Source organism: Trachurus japonicus, chromosome 21 (genome assembly GCF_045865225.1).
Source record: "Trachurus japonicus isolate A0001 chromosome 21, Traja_1.0".
Classification (NCBI taxonomy): domain Eukaryota; kingdom Metazoa; phylum Chordata; class Actinopteri; order Carangiformes; family Carangidae; genus Trachurus; species Trachurus japonicus.
The window spans coordinates 1952729-1963967 of record NC_140927.1 but is presented as its reverse complement, the minus strand read 5'-3'; the positions used below and the strand labels follow the sequence as shown (position 1 = coordinate 1963967).

At 42.0% G+C, this 11239-nt stretch overlaps 3 protein-coding genes across 3 annotated transcripts; 1 reads left to right on the top strand and 2 right to left on the bottom strand.

The window, feature by feature from the left end:
• Window positions 1-695: 695 nt before the first annotated feature.
• Window positions 696-3769, top strand: LOC146964590 (uncharacterized). Its single transcript, XM_085764720.1, has 8 exons — window positions 696-1008; window positions 1499-1588; window positions 1695-1774; window positions 1860-1975; window positions 2128-2225; window positions 3131-3199; window positions 3310-3368; window positions 3465-3769. Exons 1-8 carry the CDS (start codon window positions 817-819, stop codon window positions 3583-3585), a joined length of 825 nt encoding a protein of 274 aa, XP_085620846.1. The 5' UTR covers window positions 696-816; the 3' UTR covers window positions 3586-3769.
• Window positions 3576-10557, bottom strand: asnsd1 (asparagine synthetase domain containing 1). The gene is made up of 6 exons (XM_085764718.1): window positions 10396-10557; window positions 10113-10166; window positions 9926-10001; window positions 7232-8704; window positions 6617-6798; window positions 3576-4034 (listed from the first exon to the last, which is right to left on the bottom strand). The coding sequence occupies exons 4-6, from the start codon at window positions 8636-8638 to the stop codon at window positions 3788-3790; spliced, it is 1836 nt and encodes a 611-aa protein (XP_085620844.1). The 5' UTR covers window positions 8639-8704; window positions 9926-10001; window positions 10113-10166; window positions 10396-10557; the 3' UTR covers window positions 3576-3787.
• asdurf (ASNSD1 upstream open reading frame) lies at window positions 8519-10557 on the bottom strand. Its single transcript, XM_085764721.1, has 4 exons — window positions 10396-10557; window positions 10113-10166; window positions 9926-10001; window positions 8519-8704 (listed from the first exon to the last, which is right to left on the bottom strand). The coding sequence occupies exons 1-4, from the start codon at window positions 10468-10470 to the stop codon at window positions 8664-8666; spliced, it is 246 nt and encodes an 81-aa protein (XP_085620847.1). The 5' UTR covers window positions 10471-10557; the 3' UTR covers window positions 8519-8663.
• Window positions 10558-11239: the final 682 nt, after the last annotated feature.

The following is an 11239-nucleotide window of genomic DNA, read 5'->3' as shown; positions in this document are numbered from 1 at the left end:
AAACAAGGAAGTTTGGTTGGAACGTCTCAACATAACACAGTCTTAAGCATTCTTGTGAAAGGCCGTTGTCATCATTAAGTGTATGCTTTTTAGGTTTTTGCTGTGAGGTGCACATGCACTGATCTCAGAGGGGAGCGTGCCTATGTTCCCACAGCCCTATGTTCCCTCAGCCCTATGTTCCCTCTGGACTCTCTCTACCTATCTGGACTCTACCTATCTGGCCTGTCTAGCCTCTACCTGGTCTTTTTACTAAACTTAACCAACTCCTTTCTTCATTGCCTAAACCCAACCATTGGTGGGACCAAAGGGCTGAGGGAACATAGGGCCTAATTTTCAGTGACAACAAAAGTTAGAAATGAGGGAGGGCTGAGGGAACATAGGGCTGTGGGAACATAGGCATGACCCCATCTCTCAGAGTTATCTGAGTCACATTTCGAATAATACTAAATAGTCTTTTATTCTAATATTAACATCTTTCCACTACTACATGTTTCTTCCTGCTTATATTCCCTGGCACAGTTTTAAGATCATTTGAAATAAATAATGTTCTTGTACTGTTAAATCTAAATGTTATCTTTTGCCGGAAGAAGTACTACTTTGGAAATATATAACCGGAAGTTTTGTAAACCTGAAGCTACTCGTCTCGCGTTAACAACAAATCTGCCCATTGGCCGGACTAGGATCTCGCGAGAACAGAACGAACCTGGCTGCTCAGTTGGAGGTTTCCTAACTTACCACTGTTTTACTTAAACAAATCTCAGCCGTCACAAGTAAATACCGGACCCGGTACCACGGCGCTTCCCCGGCTCACTTCTAATGAAAGCCGTCATTCTCGCCGCTGGGTACGGGACCAGGCTCCAGCGGGATGTGGTGGCAGACGGTAGCGGAAGGTTCGCTCACCTGGCCGGCTGCGCCAAGCCGCTGCTGCCGGTGGGACACTGCGCCTTGATATCCCACTGGGTCCATGCCCTGACCGCCTCACGAGCCGTGGACTCTGTCTACGTTGTTGTGAGTATCATGTCGGAACGAGGACACAATGGTGAACCACGGTAACCACGATGTTGTTCATATATTTTTATATTCTTCTGTCATACCATAGAACAATATAGGCTACTTACAGCACTTTGGATAGCAGTTTTGAATGACATCTTAAATGGTCACAAATGTATCAATAAAATCAATAAACATGATGAATTACTAACCTCAACAGTAAAGCAGTTCAATATTTCTCATATTACTCTCACATTATTGTGTCAACAATAATAATCACCCAATAATAAACAAAAAACAACTGCTAACTACATAAAGTTAGTTTCTAATCAAGTTTTTTGTATTATACTTGTGCCTCAAACTAAGACCAGCCCAGACCGATGCAGATGTTTTTTCTGCATCAAGGACCTGGGCTGATGTCAGCCAGATGTTCAGGTTTTACTCTTAACTGAGAATCAATGACCCATGTCGGGCCTCAACTTAACTTGTACTGCTCTCCTCTCCACAGACCAACGCTCTGTACCACGCTGCGTTTGAAGAGTGGGCCGCAGGTTTCACACATGTCAAGATTCTCAGTGATCAGACAAGAAACAATGATGTAAATCAGGTTTTATCTCATCAGTCATCAGTACTTAGTTGGCTTGTTGTGGCCACTCTTTGCTTTTAGAAACTGAACCTGTAACTGAATGTTTTCATTCCACCAGGAGCGTCTTGGTGCGGTGGCGTGCCTGCAGCTGGCAGTAAAGCACTTCAACATCGAGGACCACGTCGTAGTTATCGGAGGGTAAGTATATATAAACTCACTGTATCAATACGACCGTGCAGAGACGGGTCAGGTCCTGACAAACTCTTCCTCCAACCCTCAACAGTGACACCCTCTTCAAAGAAGATTTTAGCCTTAGTGGTGTTAAAGAGAAGTTTTCTGACCTCCAAGCAAAGGATGAGGACAGCTGTTTAGTGCTCTCGTACCAGTGCAAAGATGAAGGTGAGTTTTGCAGAATTTGCATAATTTAGTGATGAAGATAAGGCACATTTCAGAAGCACACGTGACAAGCCACTGAGCAGTTTAGGTACAGATGTTGGAGAAGTGGATCAGTCTCATCTCAGAATGTCGATCTTGTGTCTTTGTCTTTTCAGAAACCCATAAATACGGGATACTGGAAGTAGACAGTGATCTCTGTGTCCTCTGTATGAAGGAGAAACCTCTTCCTTCAGAGACAAAGTCGAGGAGAGCAGTAAGTTTACCATAAACACTAACCAGGGCACATAGAGAGCGTTTACAATGGAAAACAACCTTGTAGATAAAGAGAGCACCACAAAGAGCCAACAGAAATATTTACTCTAATCTTTCAGAAAAATGAGGTTATGCCATAAGAGCTGCCAACCTGATCCTCTGTACTTACAGTGCAGTTATACTGTGTCAGGACAATAGCACCTTTGTTGTGTCTGTGTGCACCAGCACTTTAGATTAGAAATAAAACAGTGAGGCTTAAGTCCTGACTCCTGACGATCAGTTTAGGAATGATGTTTACATCAAACATCAGTTAAACAATGCATGTAGGCCTTTAACTACTCATTACAGTTACCATAATAAAAACTCTCTTTGGTTGTCTTAAAGGGATAGTACAACATTTTTGCAAATAGGCCCATTGCCATAATCCCTATAGTTTTGGGAGTTGGTTTGTTACTTTTAATTGCTGGTGCAAGCTATTTTTAGAACAGCGGAGCAGAGCCGCAAACTGCTCAGAGCTACGCTACGGAGGCTAATGGGATTTCTTGGTTTGCCTCATCAAACTCATCGAATACACAACCGAACAACTCCAAAACGCTCTCATGGACAAGTTGTGACCTGCTGCACATTCACCACGCTATGAGATAATAACGGAACATTACGAGACAGAGTGCTGAAACCGACACCGACAATTAAAGGTAACAAACCTACTGCTATGACTATAGGGATTATGGCAATGGGACAATTTGCCAAAATGTTGAACTATCCCTTTAACTGTTTACAGTCGTTGTTCAGCTACACTGTACTGATATTAGAGTGGGGTTACTGGTACTTTTATGAAATGCTCAATTTGTACTATACATGTGTTACTTTTCATGCATCAAGAAGATAATGTTTTGTGTGTTCCAGTGTCCTTGTTTCTATGTGTTTTCCAAGAACAGCCTTCCTCTCCTGGATAAGTTCCTCGAGGATAAGAAGGTGAATTTAAGCATCAAAAGACCCACATGTGACATAAGAGAGAAAAGAGGAGGGAGGATGTATTTGTGTTTTTGATTGTAATAATTACTGACACCTCTATATTTCCATAGGAGGCTCCTATTGAAGAGAAAGACGCCCCAGGAAACTTTGTGTCTTGGCTCATTCCAAGGTAAGTTCTGTTGTAGAGTCAGGGATCTTTGTGCTTTGTGAGACTTTTTAAATCATTTTGTGTATTTCTCAATAAAGTGGACTTTTTTTTCCTCAGGAAACCAGTTTATGTTCATCAGATTACTGGACGTTTTGATGTTGGAAACCTGCCTTCTTACATTGAATGTGACCTTTACTTCAAAGAGAAACTTCAAGATGTCAAATCGTACATGGTTTAGAGGGAAAATGCTGTTTTTATTATGCCAAGTAAAAAAGTTATAATTCAAGGCAAGCACAGAAGAACAAATCACCTGAAATTGTGGAATCATGACCAAGGATCTGTGATAGTAAATCAAGAACGGTGGCTGTAAATAAACATTTTATAATGACTATTTTCTATTAAAATTGTATCTTTTCCAGTCATTGTGGTCAGTCATTTCTCTACCCGGTGAGGAGTCTTGTGCATTTGTCTGAGGCTTTTTCGTGACTGTCCTCCATCTTTGCGATGCGGGAGCCAAACTGCATTGCTCTCTTGGGCAGGACTGCTGATTGGCCGAGGCCGAGCTGCTTCGCCGTCAGCCTCAGGAGGAGTTTCTCCCCGACACCTCGAGGAAGTGACAGGTCTGCCTTCTCCCACACAGGCAGAGAGTTCAGGTAGCTCACCACGTCCTCGTCCAAGAAGGGGAACCTGCACACATAAGTGAGATCTGTCAGGTCCTACACGCTGAGGGTGAATGGAGTTTCATCTGTGGTGCTGATTTTTAAGAATATAGTCTTGTATTAACAACGTCCAGATATCCTGCTGTCTGTGACGTGTGTCACGGCTTTGACATTTTCAGTTCAGTGAGCACAACTCTTATTGTTATAGAGCAGGGATTCCCAAACTGCACTATGGTGTTATATTTTACTTATAAATAAATAACTCATACACTGTTTCAAATTGGGTTTTCACAGTGTAAATAGTAAAAATCAAGAAAATCATTTGTAAACCTGAATTAAAAAAACATTTTAATAAATCATTTTGATAAAAAAAAAAATTAAAAATATGTACCCAAAATACAATTGATAAATAGACTATGCCTTTTTTTATGAATGTTTTGGGCATTGGGGGTGCATCAGCTAGGTTGTAGTAGGCATGGCCTAAAATGTTTGGGAACCACCGCTATAGAGTAAAGCTGTAATTTCTCATATGTAAGCAGGTGCCTAAAGCAGTCGTGTTAGAGACGCGAGATGTCATACAGTCTGAACACACCCACCCCAACCCAAGACTAGGTCTAATCCTGTAAAATGCTTGAAAACACCTGTATGGGTGGCCATCTGAGTTGAGTGCAAACTAATACCAAAAGATGCAGCTACTATTTAATATTTATATTTGACATATATATACATATACAGCTCTGGAAAAAATTAAGAGACCACTTCAAAATGATCAGTTCCTCTGGTTTTACCATAGCTATGTGTTTGGGTAAAATGAACATTTTTGTTTCATTCTGTAAACTACTGACATCATTTCTCCCAAATTGGAAATAAAAATATCGTCATTTAGAGCATTTTTTTTGCAAAAAATGGCAACTGGTCAAAATAACAAAAAAGTTCCAGTGTTTTCGAAAACAAGTTCATATTACTTTTAAAACAACACAACACTACTTTTTAAACTTAGGAAGACTTTAGAAATCAAAGTTGGTGGAATAATCCCAATTTCTAATCACAGCAGTGTTTTTTATTTATTTATTTATTTATTTATAATCCTCCTCATTAAATATGATTTGGTTCAGGTGATCAGCTAAGCAGAGTTGAGGTGTGCTTGTGTTGGAGTGCAATAGGCACTGGAAACGATGGCTGCCATACATGTAGAGAAGCTGATTTATTAAGAACCTTTTGGACTTGGTCTCTTAATTTTTTCCAGAGCTGTATATATATATATATATATATATATATATATATATATATATATACACAGTAGTATATATCCAAATATGGTGGTTGGACTGCAACAGCACTGTAGTCACATGACAGCAGGTCCAGCACAGGTGTGACTAATAACATTAACTGGTGCTCCAGTAGTTCAGCCTGATTTCCTGTCTCTCTCGCACACTGTATCTATCAAATCAATATAGAAAGGTCTAAACACCACCCCCCACCCATGAAAATAAATAAATAAAATATAGAACATAAATGACAACGACTTGTTTCAGAGCCCTTGCATTTCCTTACTGGCTCATTGGCATGTTGCCCTGGAAACCTCAGTGCCATCGTTAATGTCATTAGTTACAGGTGCGTCAGCAGGACAAGAACAGTCTGACTACAACAGCCATCAGGGATGTTAGTTAGTACCAGCTCTGTATTCCCTACGATGACCAGTCAAAATGTTTGCTTCATGTCTGTGGATTCTGTTATCAAACATATCATTAGGCAAAAGAAAATTATTCTGTCAAGTTAAAGGTACACTGTGGAGTTGACCTCTAGTAACACTAGAGCAGTGTTTATCAGTGGGGGTGTGTTTTGTTTGTATAAATAAACCTTCAGAATTCTCACTTCCTGCGACTGGTTTCCTGCTATAGAGAGCCTAAGAAGCAGGAAGTACGGGACCTCAATTCGGAAAAGATCTCCATATAAGTGAACGGGAGTCAAATTTTTATTTTGTGATCCGATTGGATCGTGCCATGAGAAAAATATATGACCTACCTATTTAAAACATTGCGTTTCATACCAAGCAATCAGCAGTTTGTAAAACTATTATAAAAAAAAATTCCGAAATCTATAACAAGAAAGACGACAGGTAGCGTAGGTGACGTCACACACCATATGCTGTCCTTTCCTGTGTCAGCTACTCCACTGCCTGTTACTGTAGTCCATAGAGCGGTCTGCACACAAAATACATTCTCCCGATGCCGTTTTACGATAAACTGCTGATTTTTTTTGGCATGAAACGCAATGTTTTAAATAGGTTATGGTCTTTTTTTTTCATGACACAATTCACACAATAGGGGGGGGAGGGCAGTAACAAAGAAATGAAGCAGCGAGCCAAAAAAGACAGTGAGGACAATACCAAGCTTGTAGATACATAAACAATCAGCTTTGAAAACGGAAGGAAGATTCTCTCAACACACTGTTAAAACTCCACAGGGCGCCGTAATGGTGAATTAAAAATACTATTTTTGCTGTTTAATTTTTTGTAACTGTTGCACAATATGCAAGTTGAAGCCAAAGACATCCCTCTGCTCTGACAGCCTGAATCTGGTATTTGGAACAAGCCCCTGGCAGACCCACCTGGCCTCCTTCCCATGGTCTCCTATCACTCTGTCATCTCTGCCCAGATTCCTGGAGGAGATCCTGCCCAGCTCCATGGCCAGCTCCTGGATCAGCCCCTGGTGTCCAGACGTCTTGTATCGGACTCTGTGTCTGGAGTAACCTGCTAGCTGCTCATCTGCCCCAATCCCTGTCAAGATGACCTGCAGTCGTGAAGTAACAGAGCAGAAAATCAGATGTAATGAGAACTGTTCAACAGAAATTACAAATATTTAGTTTCTTAAAGGGATAGTTCAACATTTTGGCAAATTGGCCTATTGCCATAATCCCTATAGTTACAGCAGTAGGTTTTATTACCTTTATTTGTTTGTTTGTTTTTTTAGAACAGCGGAGCTGCTCAGAGCTGCGAGCTGCTCAGAGCTACGTTACGGAGGCTAATGGGATTTCTTGGTTTCCCTCATCAAACTCATCAAATACACAATCCAACAACTCCAAAACCCTCTGTATGAAAATACAAAATACATCATCCTGGTGTGACAGTTACATCAAATCTCATGTATTGGTTGAAGAGTTAGAGATCAAAGAGTTTTCTTCCTGGAAAAGTTTGAAGTCCAAAGTCTGATGACTGAGCCTCACCTTTGCTGGTGATGTGAAAGGCCTCTGGTCGTTGTCCTCCGTGATGAACCCGGTCCCTCGTGCTGCGAACCACACAGCACAGCCGATGCTGTCGTCCAGCACCGTGTCCAGCGGATGCACCAGATGACATATGCGTCCCTGTCGCGTCCTCTGCAGCTCCTCCTGCGTCACGTTGATTTCCACAAAATTCCACCTTCTCTCGGGACTCAGATGCCGTAACTCCTTCAGTCCGGCTTTTCCAGTAATTCGGTCTGGAACGTCAAAGGGGCCGGATGTCCGGGACCCAGCTTCGGTAGTTTTAGAATCTATCGCCGCCTTATTTTTGTGCTTTTTCTTTGCAGACTCTTGCTGCTTCTTCGGCTCCTGTAGTTTAAACGCCACGTTGAGAAGGTCTATCGGTAGATGAGCGGGTATGTGACGGTCAGCCAGAGCGGCCAGAATCATAGAATCGATGCCACCTGAGAAAAGTATAGCTACACGAGCGTGGTTATTACTGAGGGAGCTGTCTTCGTCCTCAAAAGGCAGAGACTGGACACGTCTCCTTACCGCCTCACTCAGAACTTCAATCAGACACTTCACCTCGTCGTCTTTCTCTCTGCTCGCAAGCAGCTGCTCCAGATCGCTGACTGACGAATGGGAGTTTGGATTCATTTCTGTCTCATTTAAAGACGCTGGGATGGACATGTTCAGAGGACACACAGGTGAGGTGAGGACCAGTCCCGATTGGTTCATCACAGCAGTGCAGCCGTGGGGAAGAGACTCCAACAGAGGTTCAATGCAGGCGGAGCTGGCGTCGTTTCCAGCAGAGGCCCAAGGAAAAACCTCCAACATCATGTTGCTGGTCTCAGCCATTGTTTTCAGGTCAATCCTGTACACGCCGACAGCTGGGACTTCTTTCCACGCAGACGGATCGCTGTCAGAGGCGTGAGCTGCCACAGAGGTCAGGGTCAGGACCTCGGCCTCAGGTTTCCACAGCAAACTCCGCCTGCCGAAGAAGTCTCTGCCGAACCAGAGGTAGTCTCCGGCCTTCTGATAGTAAACAAACCCCCATGGCCCCCGGATGCTGGACAGGACAGAGAGGATCTGTGAAGGGCTGCCGCAGGACGACAGCTTCTCGGAGACGACGGCGGTGTCGTTCTCGGCCGGCGTCACGGGCAGACCTCCGAAAACCTCCCCGTTCCACACCAGCACATTTCCGGCGTCGTCTTGAACGGGCTGAGGGGTAAGACGACCTCTCAGGTGAAGAACATGGGCAGAGAACAAACACTGATAGCGGGGGGGGCTTCCTCCTGTTACTGTCAGATCCTGGCTGGAGTTGGGTCCTCTTCTCCTCAGATGTTCGTGAACTGTTTTATCCCACTCAAAGTGAGCGGGCGACCGACTCAGCAGACAGAAGATGCCACACATTGTTGAAAGAAGATGAGGACCAGTCTCACATATCCTGCAGGTCCTTTTTCATATTATCCAGTTCCCCTGGAGACAGAGAATTCAATCTGTTAGTTTCATCCACTAATGACGCCACATTAGGGCTCCATACTGCCCCTAAATAGTGGCATTTTGCCCCTAGAATTTGAGAAAGCTCATCTACATGTGCAACCAGCAAATTTGCTTTTTTTGGGGGGTTTGTTTTGTTTTCGAGGCAAATGCAGAGACTGATTGGCGAAAAACTGCCCCCAACAGGAACACGCATCAGCAGTTTTGCATGAATTTACCTCTAAAAGATAACGTTCTGTTATTATCTCATAGCGTGGTGAATGTGCAGGTCACAACTTGTCCACCAGAGCATTTTGGAGTTGTTGGATTGTGTATTTGATGGGTGAAACCAAGAAATCCCATTAGCCTCCGTAGCATACTGTAGCTCTGAGCAGTTCACGGCTCTGCTCTGCCGTTCTAAAAATAGCTTGCACCGACAATTAAAGGTAACAAACCTACTCATAACACTATAGGGATTATGGCAATGGGCCAATTTGCCAAAATGTTCAACTATCCATTTAAAAAAGAAAAATATGTTGCACATGAGCAGTCGCAAGAGATGTACATGGAACCCCAAAGAGACAAGAAGTGTGTCTAAATAGGGGACCCAAAGTATCTTGAATCTGTCATTGTGCGTGTGAGGATCCTGAATGAAATGGAAATATGAATATTTGCTTGGCAAGTCGATTTACGGTGTGAGCCCTTAAATATTCTGCTTGTGCTCCTAAAATAGAATTTGATCAGTACTCCAGACTCCAACTGATTTGTCCTTTTACAGGGTTCCTACACATTTGAAATTTCCAAATTCCATACTTTTTCCAGACCCTAATTTCCATACTTCTTGGTAAAAAAAATCAAATAATTTGCGATATTTAAGTAAATAGATGTGCATAATATTAAAAAAAAGCATGCAATTTATTATTTGTTTTCATTATTCTGAATGGGTATGCCATTATGCAACCAAATCATTGCCAGGAGATTGTAGCTACATACAATAAGTTAGTGCATACAAAATAATTAACCCAAATAACTTCAGATAAGACCAAACCAAGATAAGATAAATAAAATAAATATATTTCCATACAATAGTTTCAATTTTCCATACTTTTACAGACCTGGAAATGTATAAAATCAAATTCCATACTTTTCCATACTTTCCATACTTGCGTAGGAACCCTGTTTTACATGATATGAATTCACCCATTACACCTCTCAACCTACTTTTGCAGGATCCCAGCGTCTGACCTCTGTCTGCCAGGAAGAATATGTTACTGTTCCTCTGCTGGATGTAGACTTTCTACAGAGACGAAGACATACAGAATAACCACAATTTAATACACAAGAAAATCATATATTGCTGTAAAATCTATATTGAACATATTATCCAATAACAATTGCCTCTACCCACCCTGTTTTTCTTCAGGTTGGACAGCTCGTCTACGACAACCTTCTGTTCCTTGATCTGAAATTGAAAAGGCACAAGAAGTTGAGCTGATAGAAACACTAACAGCCAGCAGGACACAGAGCCCTGACAGTCCCTGTGTTTGACAGTCACGTAAATGTAAATATTAGCCCCTGAAACGGACTTATAATGTCAACAGTAAAGTCACATTTGCTAGCTTAACTCTTCAACAGCTAATATTTGTAGCACATTAGCCTCCAGCGACACGTTTCGGCTAACTTAACCATACCTTTTTGTTCAGCTCCTCTTTCAGTCCAGACTGTCCTTCAAAGTCGTCTTCGTTATTCTGAACTTTAGAAGACATTTTGATTTAATGGTAAGTGAATATTAAAGTTGTTGAAGCCAGTAAACCTCAATGTAAACACATGTTGAACCTTAGCGTCGTCAAAGTACTTCCGGGTTGGTGTCAGGTCGAGTCTCCACCGCCCCCTGGAGGAGGGAGGTTGTACAGCCTCTGTCCTCACACTGCAGTAAATATGGTGATTATTTATGAGTAAATCAATTACAGACAAGAGCAGCTTACCTTCAGTTTGCAGCTCATTTTCATATGTTTAATTGTAATGTATTTCAAAGGGAAAGAGGGAAAGGGGAAAGAAGGAAAGGGAAAGACCAAGAAGATCAAGACTTTGAGGGGGGCAAGACTGAGATCAAACCATTGCAAGACCATTTTCAAGACCATTATTGTAGGTACCAGTACTACTCATAGTAATCATGTGGCATGATATTTACATTATTCCTCAGCTAAAAAGAAAAGATAATTTTATATAAAATCTAAGCCATATTTAATTGAAACAAAGTTTGGATTGAACAAACGAACACAGCACAAAACCTGCTGATGTCTCCTCCCACTGACACTGGTGCAACCAAATTTTTCAGATGGTTACACAGGCTTTTGTAGAGCAATTTTGGTTTATTGAATTGAATGAAAATGTTGTACTACAACACTTAGTTTAGACTAGCCTATATACGTTTGTTTATATCAGTTCAACTTTTTAATGTCCTGCTTTTCCCAGATTGCACTGGGTGACAGGCTGAGCACACCACAGAGTGATCATTATCGCAGAGCTACACAC